Source organism: Aspergillus multicolor (assembly GCF_047715735.1).
Source record: "Aspergillus multicolor strain CBS 133.54 unplaced genomic scaffold BDW74scaffold_21, whole genome shotgun sequence".
NCBI classification, from domain to species: domain Eukaryota; kingdom Fungi; phylum Ascomycota; class Eurotiomycetes; order Eurotiales; family Aspergillaceae; genus Aspergillus; species Aspergillus multicolor.
Genome location: NW_027395972.1, coordinates 70,584 through 89,431, shown reverse-complemented (window position 1 = coordinate 89,431; position 18,848 = coordinate 70,584). Strand labels below are relative to the sequence as shown.

The window sequence follows — 18,848 nt, the reverse complement described above, 5'->3', positions numbered from 1 at the left end:
CAAGAGCGAATGAACGCTTGGAGACAGAGGGCTGCAGATCGGGGAGGAAGGTCACCCCGCCCAGGGGTCATTCAGGGCGATCGGCTCGATCCTGCATCTACCAGATAATGAGAGCAGGGACTTGACAAAACACAGTGGCGAACTATTCGGAATGTAATGGGGCGACATTTCCTCGAAAGTCTTATGACTTCCTGTGTTCATCCCAAGAAGGACCATCGGCGATTTTCAATGCTTTGGTCGAATTTCAATCCCAGCGGGAATGGGATCGCCGGCAGCTGGCTGCACAATACGGAGTAGCCCTAGTTAGGGCGATAGCAGGCGCATTGGCCGGCGATCTTGTGGGCACAATGCAGAGGCGGGCTCTTCTGACATTACCTGATGCATGGAGCATGACATTGCCTGGCCCCATGATTTACGGCTTGGTCCGTAGTGCGCGGGTAGTCAGGCCCAGTACGGAGTACCATAGTAAGTACACTGACCTCAGAAGTGCTCAGTGCTCACCTCACCCGGAGTATCTCGATACCATCTTATTTGCATTGTGTCAAAGAGCGCTAAGCGGCGATAGTCGTCTTACCCTGCAGATGGACATGAACCCATCCACGCCAGCAAACTCAATGCCGCCCATGCGTCCGCTTCAGCGCGCAGGACTCGGGCGCCGGTTCTTTGTCTGTGCGACTTCTTAACCCTGGATTTTTGACACTGGCTCCGACTTCTTTCCTACCTTATCCTTCATACCCGAACCATCTGCCCTAGGTACCTCCCATCCCTGTCAACCCACGCGAGCATGGCCACCCCCATCACCCCCATCACCTCCATCCTCAAATCACTGGCATCCGCCGGCAAAGCCTACGAGCAGAATGAAGCCGGCAGTCGCGAAACCCTAATCGACCTTGGCCGCGCGCTGGTAACACAGCTGGAGATCCCGTCCGAGTTCCTGCAGCGGACATTCTGGGCGGAGGTGAGTGCCTTCCTTCCCTGCAGGTGCGGTGCAAGCATCAACATGCAGCCTCCCTTCACGCTTCCCTCACTTTACTGTACTATGATGGCTCTAACAAGCTGTCTCCGTCCCACAGCCCGCCCAATCCGCCATCATCCGCATGGCCGTCGACACGCACCTGTTCCAGCATCTCCGCGCCGCCGGGGAAACAGGCCTAACCGTGCACTCCCTGGCCCAGAAGACCGGGACTGACATCCTGCTACTCTCCCGTCTAGCCCGGCACCTTGTCGCCATGTACCTGCTCTCCTTCAAGGACGGAACCTTCCGGGCAACCGCCCTCTCAAACGGCCTAGCGGAGGAAAACTACCAGCACAGCATAGCTTTCTGCTACGACACCGCACGCCCCTCCTTCAATAACTTTCCGTCCCACTTCAAGAGCCGCGGGTACACCTCGCCAGAACTGGGCACACTAGACGGCCCCTTCCAGAATGCACACCGCACAACGCTCCCCTTCTTCGAGTGGCTTGTCGCCAATCCCCCGAATCTGCAGCACTTTGATTCCTTCATGAGTGCGTACCGCGCGGGGAAGAAGAACTGGTACGATGATGGTTTCTACCCCGTGCAGGAACGGTTAATCGCGGGGTTTGATGCAGAGGAATCGGGATCGGATGTGCTTTTGGTCGATGTCGGCGGCGGGCGCGGCCACGACGTCATGGGGTTTGCTGCAGCGCACGCAGGACACCCGGGAAAGATCATCCTGCAGGACCGCGAGGCTGTCATTGCAGGCGTCATCGAGTCTACAAGTACCCAAGAAACGGAGCCCGAGGCCCCCTTCACCGCAGCAGCACACGACTTCTTCACGCCGCAACCTGTCGTAGGTGCCCGAGCATATAGTCTTCACTCGATCCTGCACGACTGGAGCGACGAAAACGGGATAAAGATTCTGCAGAATCTCGTCCCGGCATTGAAGAAGGGCTACTCGCGTGTCTTGTTAAATGAGATCGTCGTTAGCGAGGAGAAGCCCACGCTTGCCGCGACGAACATGGATCTCATGATGCTGGCGCACTTTGCGGTGCGCGAGAGGACGGAGAAGGAGTGGGGTGATATTCTGGCGGCTGCAGGGTTGAGGATCGTGAAGATTTGGATGTATCCCGGGGTTGCGGAGAGTGTTATTGAGGCAGAGTTGGCGTAATTTCCAGGAGATTAGGATCGAGGGTTGGGAAGTTTGGATAGGATGAGAGAGGGCGGAAATATGTTGCTGCCTTTAATAGTTGCTTATATGGTAATCCATTTTTATTTTTTTTTTTCGTTAAAAATAATGCTTGCTATATTTTCTCTTCCTGCAAAAGTTGTCTCCAGCTGTAGCTCTAGGTCCGGGGGTAGTTCTATTTAGCCCTAGTTCAATTGCAAATGCATCTGAGGTGCAATCAGCGCAGTTTCGTCTTGCCTCCTAGCACAACAGTCTTGATTGACTTTTGGAGACTGGAACAGTGAATGGTTGAGAAAGGCTCGTACATCCCGGCAAGATAATCCAATCTAGTTAAGAGTTCCTTGTAGGATGGGACACTGCACCCTCAACCTTCTGACCTGCGACCAGCCCTGGAAGCGAAGAGCAAGAAGGAAGGATTACTGCGAAGACCGACCGTTGTCAACCGGTGTCGGTACGACTACGGGGTAACCCAGTCCAAAGCATAATAAGTCGATCTTATCCCCGATTCGAGACATCAGGGATCTTCACTTTGGAGCAACGGTGACGGTGCAGATCATCGAGCTTTGACTTCAATCCAGCGAATAATTTGTATGTATTCGGGAGAAAATGCGAGGAACTCGAAGTCTCAGACGCACTCCGTAGACGGAGTACTCCGGAGTGAAACGCCCGGAAATATGCGTGTGATATTGGCATCCCGCCTAGCCGAGCCCATAATTGGGGTCGCTATGCAGGAGATCCAAGGCACGGAGTTTTCTGTTATGTTAGCCACCCCCGCCGCCTACAATATCCGTGCTCAGTATGGGACGCGATGATTGCAGAGGTGATGTGGATCGGCAGCCAGGTCTGCACAGACCAGCTTGCTGGCAAGCGCCACTGAAGGCACAGCCTGTGCATAACCATCTCCCGATCTCCAGACTTGAAAATCGAAATTGGCTTCGCAACCAAGGAGCGCGATCTTAGACAGGGATCCCCAACTGGGCGTGCAGATTTCCGACCTTGGGCCCGAACGCGCAAAAGCAAACATCCCACGGCAATGGACAAACAAGCAACTCCATCTCTGATCTCAATTCTCATCTAATCTCATACCCAAGGCCCCGTTTAGATCCCGATCCTGATGCATTGGGAACCTACGGCCGGTAACGGGTCTCAAGGTTTGCTCTGACATGTCCAATGGTTCGTATGTTCGAGCCCTAGATTGCCCCTGAACCGTGCGGACTAATTCTCCCCAATGGATGGCCTAGAGCGTCGCGTTGCCGGTTGAACAATCCCTCTTGTATCCCGATCCCATTATTGTGATTAAGGCTTTATTGATTGCACTGCAGGGGGCGCCGAGCTTCAATTTCTTTCCGGACCCGTATGACCCCATTGTCACTGGCTGGCGGGCATGGAAAAAGCAATATGAACACCGACACCGACGAATTATTGTGCTGCTTGCAGGCTGCAGATTGCGCACTGGTGAATGCAGATGTGCTGTGATTGTGCAACAACAAACAGGCCAGGGCCCCAGGGCTGCCCTAAAAGGCGTCCATCTCGCGGGACCGTTTGTTGGCCTCCACTGCCTACGTAGGTGGATTTGATAGATTTGTTTTGACAGCACTGGCCATCGGGTCTGCCGGGCTATATCTATTGTCAGCGCCCTGCTTCAACGCTTATCTTGTCTTACCCCGGCCGTTTGCTATCTAGGGTACGACATATAGCCCGTCGTTTATCCAATCCCGGGCTTCTTTGCTGGCCCGTGTCAGGACTCAGCACTTCTAACCATGGCCACCATAAACACCAACGTCGACTTCCACGAGAACCGGCAGGCAGAGGTGCAAATTGTGGGATGGGTATTCACAGGAATTGCGATTGCAACAGTGGGATTAAAGGTCACGGCGCGGCATATGGTGCACCGGCTTGGGTGGGATGATTTTTTTATTTTTTTTTCGCTGGTATGTATGCCTACCACACCAACAGATGAGCCCTGCTATGGGTAAGGGGCAAGGGGCTGACGGTTGCACCTGCAGGCCCTCAGCATTATCGCCGCAGCACTAGTCTCATACTCTGTAACCCTAGGGCTAGGCCGGCATACCGCCGCAGTCATCGCAGAGCACGGCATCGAGAGGGTGAGCAAGACGGCGTACTGGCAGATCCTGGGGTATCCGTTTAACATCGGTTCGTCTTGCCAGTCCAAGTAACCCCCTTGACCCCCCTTCAAGACTAACAAGTTTATTTGAACGTGGCAGGCTCCTTCTCCTTCCCCAACATCTCCATCGCAATCCTAATAAACAACCTGCTGGACCCAAATCCCCTGCGCTCGAGGCTATTGCTCGGAATGTCCATAATGCAGGTCGTCTTCGCCATGGTCTCCATCTTCCTCATTTTCCTGCAATGCAAACCCACCGCCGTGCTCTGGGACCATACACTCACAGACGCGACCTGCTGGGACGAGCGCATCTTCTACGATTTTTCGTATTGGGTCAGCGCGTACACGACCATGACGGATATCATACTTGCCGTGGTCCCGATCTCCGTTTTCTGGAAACTGCAGATGAGACCCGGCACGAAGATCGGGGTGTGTATTATGATGGGTCTTACGCTGCTCAGTGCTATTGTGACGATTGTGAAAGCGACGTATTTGCCGCTTTTTACGGATCGGGAGGATCCACGTACGTTTACTTTCCCTTTCCTTCTCCTCCCTTTTTTTATGGGTTGTTTGTGCAAAATGTCTAGGTTTGCTGACGGGTTGTGTCCTGCAGTATACAACGTAACCCCCCTCGTAATCTGGGGCCTCATCGAGCAGAACGTCGTGATCGTCGCCGCATGTATACCAACATTACGCCCCTTCTTCCGCCGCGCCTTTGAGTCCCGCAGCTCCTCTAGAAAGTCTTCGTCTTTTGGCTCCGGGTTTAAGCTCTCCTCGACGCCAAGGTCACGATCGAAGAAGTATATCACGGAGACGGAGCTGCTGCAGGAGACGCAGGTTGAGACGGTGACGCAGGACCATGACACCAGTGCTGGAATGCCGTTTGGGCTGGGCTTTGACGCCGATATGGAGCAAGGAAGTCAAAAGAGTCATTCGTCGCAGCAGGGGATTTGGCAGACGAGAGAGGTCATTGTTGAGAGTGATGGTGAGGAGGGCCCTGGTCCCGAGGAGAGTAAGAGGACTAGGGACCTCGAGCTGAAGAGCGTTGTGCCGATGAATTTGAGATGACTTGCCCTACCATAATTTCCAGTCGTTCGTCCATATTTCTCTTTCGGGATACCCATCTGATAAATTATATTATGTCGATGACTTGTATGACACTGTACCTGCTGTATTGTATGGTTTATCTCCAACCTCGGACCTTTCTCCGATCCATCCCCGCACCAACTTAACGTCACTTTCCCCTCGTTTCTTATCTCCATTTTTCTGCAACCAACAACTTGCAATGGCGGACAGTGAGCAGGTCAATGTGCTCCTCTACGGCCTTGGAGCGTACGTGCCCCTTCACAACACACATCGACCCCGAATCTAACTGCTGCAGCATCGGCTCCTTCTACGCCTTCATCCTGAGCCGCTGCGACCGCGTGAAATTGACCGTCGTCGCGCGCTCGAACTACGACGCCGTGGTTAAGAATGTATTTCCCCTTGCCATCCTAGTACTTTCTATACAAAAGTACCAATAAAATGCGCCAGGGCGTTTCAATCGACAGCAAGAACCACGGGAAGCACACCTTCCGTCCGGATCACGGTGCGTACCTGCTCCCCAGCGCAGACCCTACTCTTCTACCTATCGATGGCATGGAGAAATCTCCTATACAACGGCTTTAAGTAAACCAAATGCTTACGTTGGAATTGGGCAAGTAATCCGCACCCCCTCCGACGCATCCGACCAGCACTTCGACTATATCGTCTGCGCGCATAAGGCCGTGGACCCCTACGGCGCCATACTACCCCTCGACCCCGTCGTCAACGAGAACAGCACGATCGTCATCCTGCAGAACGGCGTCGGCAACGAGGATCCGTTTCGGGCGCGGTGGGCAAAGGTTACGATTATCTCGGGCGTTGTATGTCACTTCCTCATCATTCCAACTATCTTACTCTGCAAACATCATACAAGCACAGAAAGAACATTGCTGATACTGGCTATGCAGGTCTGGGTCGGCGCCTCCCAGCCCTCCCCAGGGGTGATATACCACACGGGCTCCGAGCACACCGAGCTCGGCCTATTTCCCAACGCCGTTCTCAATGACACTGCTCTCGAAGAATCCCGGCTGAACACGTTAACATCCCTCCTGCTCTCCGGCGGCACACACCTCTCAACCTTCGCGGACATCCAGCCCCGCCGCTGGGAAAAAGTCATCTGGAACGTTGCTTGGAATGCGATTACGACGTTGACGGACCAGGATGTGGCGTCTTGGCTATCTTCATCCCCCGACGCGATCCCCTACACGCGCCGACTCATGAACGAGGTTATTTTCGTTGCTGAGGCGAGTGGTGTGGCTGTTAAGGACGGGCTGGCGGACGCTCTGATTGCGAAGGCGCAGGGGCTTGGAGAGTTGAGGACAAGCATGCAGGCTGATCGCGAGGCGGGACGGGAGATGGAGGTTGAGGTTATTCTGGGCGTGCCGGTGAAGAAGGGAAGGGAGTTGGGGGTTGATACGCCGTGTTTGGAGGGGCTTTATGTACTGTTGCAGGCTGTTAATGGGCGGATTAGGGCTAGGGCTATATAGGGATACAACTAGGGGCACCGGCATGTGCAGGGGTCAGGGTTAGGGGCTATGGCTATGGCTATGGGGCAGTGATATACGTGACGAAAGATGTGGGCAACAACCAGTAGTTCATCGGATTGTGAGAATATCTAGCTCTATGCGGTTAGCGTAAGAGCTTGGTCTCAAGGAAATGCTTTACTTTCAGTAGAATGGCAGGCGAAGGTGTATGCGTGGGAGTTTCCCAGGTTATAGGGTAAGAAACAATTCCAACATCGCCTGCTCCGTCCATTGCTTATACTAAAGTAACTAGAGTTGCCACCCATCCATGGATAATCGCAGTGTTTCCCATTGTCGGGCTGCTTATCACCATTTAGGGTGTCGGGGGGCGCATACCCGTAATAACTCAATATCCACCCGTGGACATTTAAGCCATGGACCCGGCCGGATGCCAACACTGCTCATACTGACTTCATTGTGAAACCTCCAGCGGTAGCCGGGGTAAAGTAGGTATATCTACCTTGAGATTGTCCACCCTACCTACTTACTACCCAACGCAACCCCCGAATAAGCCCGGGCCCTTACCAACCATACATACCATGCCCACCGTCACACTCAAGAACCTCCCGCCCGAAACGACCCCAACGGGCCTCGAAACCACCTTCACGCGGCGCGGAATAAACATACTAAGCATCCAGGTCTGCTCTGTTCTTGTCCTTGTCCCTTCCCTTTCCTTTCCCAACCCTAGCTGAGGGCCATTCTACCTCTCTGTATTGGCGACAGTACATGGCCAAAGAAACTCGGGTCTAATTACGACTCTACGAGTGAAATAGGGAGTAGGCCACGCGGCAGCCCAAACCCAAACCACCCTAAGCCCCGACGAATACGCCAAGTTGCTGTTTACAGTCCCTAGCCCCGGACAGGCCAGGCGCTTTGTGCGCGCTTTGGATGATATTAAGTATGTTATGGCACCTAACTCATGCAGTGGACGGAAGCTAACAAACAATGGCGCAGAATTGGAGGGAATCGCATCGAAGTGCAGCTTGTTGATGATGGCGCCCACGCCCACGCCCACGCCGATGCCAACACCGACACCGACACCGATGTAACAAGGGGTGGTGGTTACGGAGGGCTCTGAAGGGAGAGCCAGCCGTACTTAACACGAGTCCAGCTACGCTATGTCGAGGAAATGAGGTGATATGGAGAGGAAAGGATACGCGTAGATATTGGTATATTATGATTCACTACATGACCCTGAAACAGTATAAATGGAATCCGGCTGCTTTGTGCGTCTAATTTGTACCCGACCTCACCGGCATGTACCTACACCAACATGTGGCTATCATACCTATATGGTACACATTAGGGCTCGCGCGGCCAAAGTAACCCTACCTAGGTACATACCGGTAGCATCAGGCCATCTAATCAAAGTCCGTCCCCATCGCAACGTCCCTCGCCATATCCAAATCCCCCCTTAACCGTCTCATCTTCCCCTCGACCCTCTCAACGCAATCTGGACCAAGCGGCAACCTCAACACCTTCCCCTTGAGATCCCCCGCCTCCCCCGTTCCCGTCACAACCTCAAAAACGCGTCTAACCGCCTTGCCCGGATCCCCCCTCTGCCTCCCCTGTGCAGTCTCAAATCTCTGCAAGGTAACATCCACCGGCCCACCCTTATACGGCTCCAAAAGCGGCGCAGCAGTCTTCTGCACCGCGGAGAGGAAATTCGTGCGGAAGGCGCCCGGCTCAACAATCAAGACAGAAATACCAAACGGCTCAACCTCGCGCGATAGAGCTTCAGATAACCCCTCCAGTGCAAATTTGGAAGCGGCATACAGACCGCATGTTGGCTGGGCGTCTTGGCCGGCGACGCTGCTGACGTTCACAATGGTGCCATTTCCGCGGGCACGGAGCGTGGGCAAAAACGCCCTGATCAACCGCAGCGGCCCAAAGAAATTTGTTTCAAGCTGCGCGTGGGCTTCCTCGTCGCTCATGTCTTCGATTGCGCCGAGGAGCGAGTACCCCGCGTTGTTGACGAGGATGTCGATGCCGCCGTGGAGGGTATTGGCCTGTGCCACGACGTCGGAGACGGTGCTGGCGTTCGTGACGTCGAGTTCGAGGATTTCGCCGCCGGCATTTTTGATTGCGGATACTGCGGTGGAGGATTTGGATGCGTTTCGGACGGTTCCGATGACCTTGTGGCCGGATTGCAGGGCGAGGAGGGCGAGGTCGAGCCCGAAGCCGGAGGATGCGCCAGTGATGAACCAGGTTTGGGGCATGGTAGTTTTGTTGGAGATGGTATGATAGTCTGGTGTAGGAAGATTAGGAATGGGGGGTAAGCTATTATATACAGCAAGATGGAGATAAGGGCGCGGGATTTAGGCAGTTAATTCCGCGGTCAACGTCAGCACCGCATGGGGGCTGGATCCCTCGTTTTACGCATACGAGGCTCCTACCTAATCCGGTAGGAGTCTCCTCGGTTTCAATGAATCCTGGAGAATGGCTCGCGTCATACACATCAGTTTGAGTCACCTCGTTGGGCCTGTGTAGGTATGGGGTACATGCATCGGATCGGGCCGGAGATGCCTCGGCTTTTGTGGCCGTAGACTGTACCATATGGTAGTCTGGAAATTTGGGATTATACCGTATTGGGTCTTATATACAAGCTGAACGAGCAAAAAAAAACGGCATACTGTATCTAGAAAATCGATTAGGTTGCAGTTACTCCGTAGGACAAATCTCCCCAAGCAAGCCCGCCAGACGGCCTTGGTGATAGTCACTTAACTTCGATTGCGCAGCGCCCTTAGCCAGCAAGGTTTGGACAATCTCCTTATCCCTGCTATCAATAGCCAGGGCCAAGGGCGTTGGCGGGGCATGGGCGCACATCGTAGCCTTTAGTGGAAAGAAGGTCTCTACATCCGGGTCTCGATCAAGTATCATATCAACGATGTCCTTCCGACCAACATAGCATGCCATCTGCAAGGCGTTCCCAAACTTGCTTTGGGCATCAGATATCAAGGCACCGCGCTTGATCAAAAGGTCCACAATTTTGGCGTGTCCCCTATGATGGCGCCTGTGAGAGGACTGTTCCCACCAGAAGCCATGGGACTCGATGGATTGATGGCGTGGCCATATTCCAGCAACGACTGCGCTGTATCCCAGTGCCCGTCCATGCACACGCGCTGAAAAACCGTGCCAAACTGGCTGCTCCGAAAGTCCCTGCTTCCTGATTGTAGTAAGCACTTGATGCCCTTTTTCCACTTACTCTCTATGGCTGTATCCAGGGAGACTTCATGGATACCTGCCCCTTGATCCAGAAGATACTCCGCCTTTCTGAAGTTCCACGGGGAGAATGCCAATTTCAGGAGACCGGCCAGCATGCCCTGACCGGGGTATAATTCGCGGTCCCGCTCCAAGAGCCTGGCAATCATGTCGATGTTGCCCTTCTCCGCTGCGGCAGATAGCAAGCAGCAGGTATCGCCATGCCCTTGATCCTTTGGTTCGTACTCAGAATCCTTCTAGTGTCAACTTTTTCTTTCATCCAGAAGTCGAAGACCCGTTGGCTGTCGCGACAAATCGCTATTTTCAGGACGGCTTCATTTTGGCCAGTTGCGCGGCTGTGGCAGTCTTGTATAATGTGCTCGACGACTTTATTGCGGCCGAATATGCTGGAATCCTTCAAAACAGTCGTCATGAAGGAACCGTCGTCTCTCAAGTATGGCCAGACAAGCAAGAACCGGTCAAGCGCCACATCCCTCACGGCGAAGCTGCCGAACTCGCAGAATAGCTTTCTAGTCCATTCGCCAAAAGACTCCCAAAGCACAGTGAGGACGTCGTGGTATTGCTGCGTAATTGCGGATGCAGTGTATTTCTTCATCTCGTCTCTTTCGCTGTCACAGGAGAAGTGGGCTTGTGGAGTACTGGTCTTGCTGGCGAGAACTCCCAGTAGCGCCATGTTGCGCTTGCAGATCGCATATCCGCAAGACTGCAAGAGGCTCCCGGGGAAGCATTGGTACATGGCGAAATGGGAACCAAGCCATTGGGCAACCGATTGTGTCATCGTAACTGAGAATTCATCTCACTTTGTTCGCAAGGAGATTAAAATCCGAGTCGTGAATGTCCACTTCGCTTCCCCAAGAATCAATAGCCTTATAAGGCCCGAGAGAGACATCGCCGCCCACTTCGACGTCTATATCAGGTTTAGATTGTATCCAGTTTGTCATTCGCCCATTCTCCGATGTCCGGTCCTGGGACTCGTAGCCAGGATCCCACCCATCGATATACAGATTCTGATGGCGACTCGATTCGAGGGTCAAGCGGTCGTTATCTCGGTTAGCGCTCCGTGGAAGTTGGTCTTGCGTCGGATTCTCTGAGAATTGGGCAGGGAACACGAAAGCCAGCAGAGCCAAAATGATACCGTGAGCCAAGGTGTACACGACTGGTAGAGGGTTTGATACACGGTGCTAGTCCATTTGTTAGCACGATGCACTTTAAGAGCGGCAGGTGAAAATACCTGATGGCAAGCTTGATAATTTTCCCCCGGCTTGCTACAGCCTTCGCGCTAGGCATGCACCGCATACGACGTTAAGAAAAGACCCGACCACCAGGGGAGAAACGATCGCTAAGGGGAAGGATTGAACGTCTTTCTCTGCTGTGGCCTTCAGAAAAGCATGCAGCCTTGGGCGTATGAATACCTCGTTCCAAACATGGTACTGCCAGCGCCGCCTCGAAAGACGCAAGGTCTCGGTTAGCACAGCGCATGTCTTTGGCAATAAACCTGAAGGATCGATGAAATCCCAAGACGTTTCATCTAATCCTCGGCGCTTAACCCTCATCTGATCCACGAGGGAGGATGCGAAAAGAACCAAGACAACTAAAAATAGCGAGAGGGTCTTTTAGGAGCGAGAAGTTGCTGACAAGATACAAAGTCGTGAGGATAACGGGCTGGGTGGCTTCTCCCCCCACATGTGCACCCCCCTCCCCCCCTCCCCCTCCGCTTGCAGTCTCCTTTGGCCCATCCTCACGAAAGTTAAACTCAACAAGACAATGCAATTCACCAACACAACAACGCATAAACCCCTCCTGACCCCGACCGTCGCCCTATCTCTCCCAGCCCAGTCCAGCATAAGCACCAGCATAAGCACCAGCAAAAACACCCGACCTGGACACCCCCAAACTTCTACCACGACTAGGAAGGCACCGTTGGCGGCGTCCCCGGAATCTTGACCGTCTGCAGAAAACTCCGGAAGACACTCGGTCACTCGGCTGTCCCGTGCCCAGCCGCACGAGCTACGAGAATAAGGACGGCACCTCATGTGAAAGTTTACTTCTGGCGCTGGGTGTAATGTGGGGGATGTTGACGGGGGCGTAGTGGAGGGTGACGGGGAATGAGTATGGATATATGGATCTATTGCTGATCCTCCAGGTAGGGCTTGAGGAGATGAGCAGTTTTGCGGTGGAAGAACCAGGTAGTATTGCGAATAGACAAGTTGCAGGGATGACAGGTGTAGGCTGGGATTTGCTGAGATGGGCACCTAGTAGTGAGAGAGGCCGAAAGGTGGCGAGATGGATGGACACGAGAGGGGAGGAGGAGAGGGCGGTTTGCCGTGGTCGGCGAATGATGGATTCTTGCTTTCGTGCTTTATTGGGTTTTCTCGATTTGTTATTACAGTATGTCATGCCCCCTGTTTTTCACGATTACATTCAATGTTGCTATAGGTACCTACCTTAGGTAGTTAGGGCTCCATGAGTCGCTCTCGGCGGTACCCTACCCGCTGAGGATGCAGGAACCCCCACCCCATCCCAGCCTAATGATATACTCCATCTCTGCAGGTGGTGCCTTGCTCTCTCTCTTGGCGGTATGTTCACCTTCAATCCAGGGAAACAAAATACGATAGCCTCCAATAGTTACTAGCATTGCCCCTTAAAATTCGCGTCCAACCTTCTACCCCCCCCAATTCTTCCCTCTGACGTGAGCAGCAGCGACACCTACATTCCAGGCTCCGTCCTCCGCGAGCCTTGTGGCCCTAATCCAGGGCACCGTAAGCCGCCACAATGCACCACCGGCAGAAGACAAAGAAAACTCGAAGCTTTGACCTCGACCGCTAACGGCGACCATCGGAGACCTGCATTGGCCCATCGACGACTCGACGACCCTTCTGCACCTGCATGATAACGGTTGGGTTCTTTGTTTAAACGGAAAAATAGGTACTAGTAATGTGGTTGGTTTAAGGAGATTGGTTGATAGATTTCGGTATGCCAACAAAGAGTACGACCTACTATAGGTACCATTAGTCTATAGGACCGGATGTTTCTCCGCCACCGGGAAGGTGGGGTAAGGTCCATCGGGAGTACTGGAGAAACGGCGATCATGGGCTCTTGACGGTCAAGGTTCGAGGTTGGCGGTTGCTGAATGGACCTTATTTCCGAAGGTATGCATAGTGTGGCTTGCCTTTACCGAATCTCTTTGTCTGATGGGTAGCACCGTAGCACAGCAAGGCAGCACACGGGAAAGCAGTCAATCAGGGACGAGAGCTGTACCAGGTGTTCCGGGATTCTTTGTTGAGGGGGCGTGCTCTTGCCGACGGGGTGTGACTCGACGTTTTCTTTTGGATGTATCCGGGGCTGAACTAGCAAGTCGGTCGGGAAGTAAACTGGGACAAGGGATCAAAGCTCATGCATCAAACATTATCTAAGATTGTGGTTGTGGTTATGGTTGTGGCTGTGGTATCTTCGCTCATATAATACAAAGGGAACAAGTACAAGTATGGTATAGGCGTAAAAGCAGTGGACCAGCCCAGAAACATGACAAAAGAAAATGAAGAAAAGAAAAGAAGCATCGACATCGACATCGCATCATACCCTGCCAGTACCATAGACCAGCTCATTATCATTGGCCACCTTCCCTCCTACCCCAGCATATACCCCTGGTGAGAACTCGGCAGTGGTAATTGGCTAAGCTGCTGCTGAAGGCGTTGATTCTCCTTAACCAGATCCTCCAGGAAATCCGCCGTCCGAAACAGAACCTCCCTCTTCGTCGACCGCGAACTGTTCTCCAACCCAGGAACCATCTTATACAGCTCCTCGTACATCTTGTTCTGATGCAGACGCCGGTTCCGCTCGGCGATGATATGCAGCAGGCGCCGTCGCTTCTTTCCCGTGATCTTCTGTAGTCCGCCCTTGCTGAGTTCCGCAAACTCGGGCGATTGCTGTAGAAGCTGGAGCTCGTCTGCGTTGTCTGAGGGTAAAGTCGTCGGTGTCTCGGGTTCAGGTTGGGTCTGAGGTTGGGGCTTGAGTTTCGGCGTTTGACTCGGCGATGGCGTTACCGATTGTGATGCTGAAGATGGCATTTCTTGCAGGCCGTATAGCGGGGCTGGGTCTTGCTCGGCTTTGATCTCGGGCGAGGACGCTGGGTCGGGGTGGTAGCCGTTTGGGCCGAAGGAGACGTCGGATCCCCACATGAGGTTTTGCTCGGGGCCGGAGGAGGATGGTGCATAGTGGTTTGAGGGGAGGATCTTTTCGTCGTGGACGGGTTGAGGTTGTTTGTAGGTGAAGCCGTCGTCGACGCGGAGGAGGACGTCGCTGATGACGCCGTTTACGAAGCCGTCGTATTCGTTGTGGACGTGGTGTATTGAGTTGAGGGGGGTTTGAGGGAAGTATTGGACGTAGGAGAGAGCTTTAGCTAGTTAGTTGCTGAGCTTGACTAGACAAGAAAGATCGAGCATACCTGGGGAGCACCCGACGTTGGGCATAGCATAGTATGGCGGTGGCGGTGGTGTATAGGGTGCCTGTCTGTAGACCAGAGCTTGTTGGATAGGGAAATGGGACAAGGTCCGGTAGTCTGGTTCCATCATAGAAGCCATGGCCATGATATGATTGACAGTCGCAGTGGACGTTGGACAGGGATGGCGGGGTTGTAGACTATTGACGGGTGGTGGAGGATGGATAGGCAAAACCACGAGGTAAAGGTGGACGATGTGCAGTGAAGCCTCTGGTCAGGTCTGGTATGTGGAAGGGCGGGCACGGTTTTATATAAACTTGACGTCAAAAAGAAGCAAAACCGGGCCCAGCAGGCCAACCAGAGTCAAAGTGGAATAAGTCCCGAAGCCTGCCCTATGCTCTCAGGGCGACATACCCAATCCGGAGGCAGAGGGGAGATTGACTGTCCCGGATCAGCCAGATAAGGGCCAAAAGGCTTGACTGCCAATTTAACTGTGCCCACTGCGCTTTGCGGGGCAGAGCGTGGTTCTTGAGTTGTCTGGCACCAGCAATGAGAGACAAGGGCCATGATCTGCGAATAAACACCGCAACAAGGGACTCGGAGTCACCTGCCAGTGGCAGCTTAGCCTGGGGCGGGGTCTCATCAGGACACGGCCAGGGGTCTGTTAATCTGTTTGAGATGGATCCTCGCCCAATTCCATCTCCCAGATTTTCACGCCAAAGGGATCCACGGCGATCCGCCCGTCGAATATCCGCTGGCCTGGGCCTGTCTTTCGGTGAGGATGATTTGGAATCCGCTGCCGACAGTTGATAGACCGAGTATGAGGTGATTTGGGCACCAGATGGCCCGTCCCAAGGCTTTGTTCGACTCATAATGCTTCTCTGTCAGAGCAGTCTATAGTACTCTGCTCGGCTATCCTGCTGTGATGCAATGTCGGTCGACTCGGACACAAAACAACGAAAGCAGCTAATGCACATTCAAAGCAGAGCTAAAATCAAGCAGCCAATGCATGGTGTGACGAGAGTGGGACCAACCTCATCACTGGGATGCAAGACGCCTGGAACACCAGACCCCCTGTTCCGATCCACGATCTACGAGCCTTGCTGCCCAATTCGGCATTCTTTGCGATCGTGCAGCACCCGGCGTTTTATCCTCTGCCTTCATACTCCCAACTCAGCAGGATGCGCAGAACTGTCATGCAGCCTCTTCACAGCTTAGACCGAGCACAATACACCTTCATCATCTCTTTCTTTCATTCTCGTTGCCCCTTTTCGACAACGCATTGTCCGGCGCAGAGTGTTGGTGCCTCAGGCCACGAAAGACCCGCAATCGCCCGAGATCGGAATTAGGGCTTGGCTAGTCAGGAGACTCTGAACCACTGCTCCTGCAGAGATTTCTGAGGATGAGAGCATGGCTCCCTGCTAATGAGCAAGTCTAGATCATGGCCAGCCAAGATCAGAACGAGGATGTGCTAATGTGCTCATCCGCCCCACCGTTCGATCGGCTCTCAGGGCTAATCCTCGCCCGGCCACTTTCCGATGCCCACTTTCGGCAATATCTCCGGCGCTGCCTGAAGAATTAGAACTCGTCCCAGCGTCAGTATGATGAGCTTCATTTCACTGCTCCCCTTAATTCAAATTCAGTCACATCCCTATGGCTCCTTATCTGCCTTCGCTGTGAGGACCTTGTCCGCAGTGCGTCTAGCAGCACCGCTTCGAGTCTCAACTTATCAAAGCATGGATGTTTCGGATTACGAGGTCGAGGACCCTCCTTCTCCGCATCAGCCCTGTGGCAACCGACAATCTCGCATTCTGGATCCTTATGTGTTGAGACCCTTCTTTACACTGTGTCGTGACTCGTGCAGACTGCGATCAAGGACCATTATGCCGGTATCGCAATGATATTGCAGCAATATCTTTGGTTCTGCGCGAAATCTGGATTCTCTCAAACCATTGAGTCAATGTTTTGGCAACCCTACCGCGCCATGAGCCCGTTGTCTTATGTTCGTCCTCAGCACAGTGTAAAAGGTAACGAACGCAAAGCTGTTTCAGGCTCACGATAACTACCAAATGAACTCCCACGCGGCGCCCATCTCGAGCAACATCCGTGCTCAACTGATGCATAACGGCCATGGGAAATGGGGTTGTACTCAGCCTGAAACGTTTCAGGATCACGTCGTGCCTGTCAAGACTCAAGCATGCGGCATGCCATGGCCCATGCTCGCAGGCGGAGGGGGGCCGCCAGTGGACTATTTTGCCATACTCCGTATAGTCGGCGGACTCTCCTTCGGAATTGCATGAATCCGAGCCCAGAACTTTGGGGCGATATCGCGCGCGATACGAAATACGGAGTATACATGTCCACTGCCCGGCGTGTGGTGTTGCGAAAGTGAGGCTCTCCCTGGGGACAAGAATGTAGGCGACCTTCCCAACGTAGACTCCCCGACCCACCAGAGCGGTCGGAACGAACAACATGACGGTTTAGAGTCCGACGGAGAAGCCGACTTTGGCCCATTGATGCTCTATAAATAGTAGGGCATCATCACTGGGGAACTAGTTCTGGACAAGGCGCGCATTCTCTGCAACGGAGCTCTAAGCGTGACAAATGGTGGAGTGGAAGCGCGACAAGATGTAGGATGTTGATGGGTAGCAGCGAGTATTTACGACAGCGGCAGCTAGGTTGAGGAAGTGGACAATCCGGGCAAGAGCGACCTCCTCTGGAGCCGTCCGTTCTTCCTCCATCAGTACCATATCATGAATGTGCACTCGATCTAGATCGATCCTCTACAGTAGTAGTGGTGCTAGCGATCCGCCCTAGCGTAGCCTACGCTGGAACACCAGAATCTAACGCAAGCGCGTCTTACGCTTGAGTCCTAGATCCCTAGATAGTAGAACTTGAACAGAGTAATCTCCCCAGTCCCCAGTCCCCAGGACCAAGACCATGGTATACAGCTCCCACGTTTATGATCGACGCGGGTGCCATACAAATGCGTATCTTCTCCCGCGTGTCTCGAAGCAAGGGATCGCATGCCGAAAAGATTGGGTGCGTGGATCATTCTTAATCTTGAGGCTCGCGATGGTAAGCTCTTTTGGCCCGGCGTCTTGGCTGGTTTTCGGGTGATCGTCAGGACCTGTCGCATTTTATCGCGTTCTCGTTCTTGATTTGGGATTCTTGCTTTCATGAGAAATCTTGCCTTCGTGCGCTTTTGACGTGCTCTGGAATTTTCGACCGGATGTTTGGGCCGTAGCGAACTGGGTTAGGGGTAAGTATAGGGGTATGAGCGTTTTAGATCGAGCATTTAGCTGAACTGTTTGGGGATCTTTGATGTTGACCGCATATTGAAAGTATGAACCTGGTGTTCTTCACTCCGGAGCCATCCTCCCAATATACGCGCGAAGGGCACGCATGACCTGCCCAGTTACCCTATCGAGGCAAGCATTTTTTTAGGAAGTCAAAGTCTTCGGCAGTGTTAATGGTATGTTCTATTTAAGGCTACTAGTCCGTTTCTACCTTGTCTATTTTCGAACTTTGACTAGGTCTTCCCCATGTAGACGTCTATATATTACCATGACATCCTAGTCTTAAGATACTTCCAATTTACGTCTTCTCATATGAGAGTTAACATTAATCCTATCTTTTTCCGTGTGTTGGTCTGTTGCTGATTCACGTACTTTATCAAGGCCTATCAATAAGTTAAAGAGGTCATATCAATTAATGAGCGTATTAGATGAGTATGTAGATACTATAGGATACAGAGTACGATTCCCCTAAGTGCAACCTATTGAATCCCATTGATTAATGCCGCAATGGTTAAAAAGTGGTTGAGAGGAATTGCTTGTTACGCCACAATTCTCATCAACCAAAAATATATATTTCGGTGCTGACGTCGGAGTAGGTTGCTAGAGGCCCCAAAGCACACGAAGACAGTCTGTCTAAAATCACTGAATGCTCTCCATTGGCATGTCTCCTAATGCCCAGACAGTCATTTTCCATTCAAGTCCTCTAGAGGACGCGTACCAGTCCTGGCCGTGGTGTTGAGCCACACGGATGCTGTCACGGTCGCTGTCAATCCTGCAGGGTCTGATTATGAGCAACGGCTGCGATACCACCCGGAACCAATATTACGCACAGCCAAGCTGGCAATGCCAAGGTCTGTGTAACGTACGTACGCGACCTTCTGTAAATGAGCTGCGTCATCCATATCTTGATTGGCCAGAGGTCGTATCTCTCTCCAATGAAAGTGGCTGTGCGGGGTATGTGGCTGCAAACATGGCAAAGATTGGCTTGACGCCCCACCGTCTGAGCCAGTG

General features: G+C 53.0%; 7 protein-coding genes across 7 annotated transcripts; 4 read left to right on the top strand and 3 right to left on the bottom strand.

Annotated features, from left to right (window-relative positions):
* The first annotated feature begins 546 nt into the window (after nt 1–546).
* Nucleotides 547–2,290, top strand: BDW74DRAFT_186579 (uncharacterized protein). Its single transcript, XM_073731291.1, has 2 exons — nt 547–958; nt 1,074–2,290. The coding sequence occupies exons 1-2, from the start codon at nt 785–787 to the stop codon at nt 2,127–2,129; spliced, it is 1,230 nt and encodes a 409-aa protein (XP_073581642.1). The 5' UTR covers nt 547–784; the 3' UTR covers nt 2,130–2,290.
* Nucleotides 2,291–3,907: 1,617 nt separating this feature from the next.
* BDW74DRAFT_180213 (uncharacterized protein) lies at nt 3,908–5,340 on the top strand (the record flags this gene model as incomplete). Its single annotated transcript, XM_073729683.1, has 4 exons — nt 3,908–4,078; nt 4,154–4,301; nt 4,373–4,795; nt 4,886–5,340. The coding sequence occupies 4 exons, from the start codon at nt 3,908–3,910 to the stop codon at nt 5,338–5,340; spliced, it is 1,197 nt and encodes a 398-aa protein (XP_073581641.1).
* Nucleotides 5,341–5,557: 217 nt separating this feature from the next.
* BDW74DRAFT_180212 (ketopantoate reductase family protein) lies at nt 5,558–6,842 on the top strand (the record flags this gene model as incomplete). The annotated part of the gene is made up of 5 exons (XM_073729682.1): nt 5,558–5,604; nt 5,654–5,747; nt 5,806–5,860; nt 5,974–6,176; nt 6,264–6,842. 5 exons carry the CDS (start codon nt 5,558–5,560, stop codon nt 6,840–6,842), a joined length of 978 nt encoding a protein of 325 aa, XP_073581640.1.
* A 575-nt stretch (nt 6,843–7,417) lies between these two features.
* Nucleotides 7,418–7,956, top strand: BDW74DRAFT_180211 (uncharacterized protein; the record flags this gene model as incomplete). Its single annotated transcript, XM_073729681.1, has 3 exons — nt 7,418–7,516; nt 7,652–7,776; nt 7,833–7,956. 3 exons carry the CDS (start codon nt 7,418–7,420, stop codon nt 7,954–7,956), a joined length of 348 nt encoding a protein of 115 aa, XP_073581639.1.
* Nucleotides 7,957–8,030: 74 nt separating this feature from the next.
* BDW74DRAFT_157101 (SDR family oxidoreductase) lies at nt 8,031–9,117 on the bottom strand. Its single transcript, XM_073725085.1, has one exon. The coding sequence runs from the start codon at nt 9,095–9,097 to the stop codon at nt 8,240–8,242; it is 858 nt and encodes a 285-aa protein (XP_073581638.1). The 5' UTR covers nt 9,098–9,117; the 3' UTR covers nt 8,031–8,239.
* Nucleotides 9,118–9,539: 422 nt separating this feature from the next.
* BDW74DRAFT_180209 (ankyrin repeat domain-containing protein) lies at nt 9,540–10,773 on the bottom strand (the record flags this gene model as incomplete). The annotated part of the gene is made up of 3 exons (XM_073729680.1): nt 9,540–9,816; nt 9,864–10,269; nt 10,326–10,773. The coding sequence occupies 3 exons, from the start codon at nt 10,771–10,773 to the stop codon at nt 9,540–9,542; spliced, it is 1,131 nt and encodes a 376-aa protein (XP_073581637.1).
* A 2,953-nt stretch (nt 10,774–13,726) lies between these two features.
* On the bottom strand, nt 13,727–14,686 carry BDW74DRAFT_180208 (uncharacterized protein; the record flags this gene model as incomplete). Its single annotated transcript, XM_073729679.1, has 2 exons — nt 13,727–14,493; nt 14,545–14,686. The coding sequence occupies 2 exons, from the start codon at nt 14,684–14,686 to the stop codon at nt 13,727–13,729; spliced, it is 909 nt and encodes a 302-aa protein (XP_073581636.1).
* Nucleotides 14,687–18,848: the final 4,162 nt, after the last annotated feature.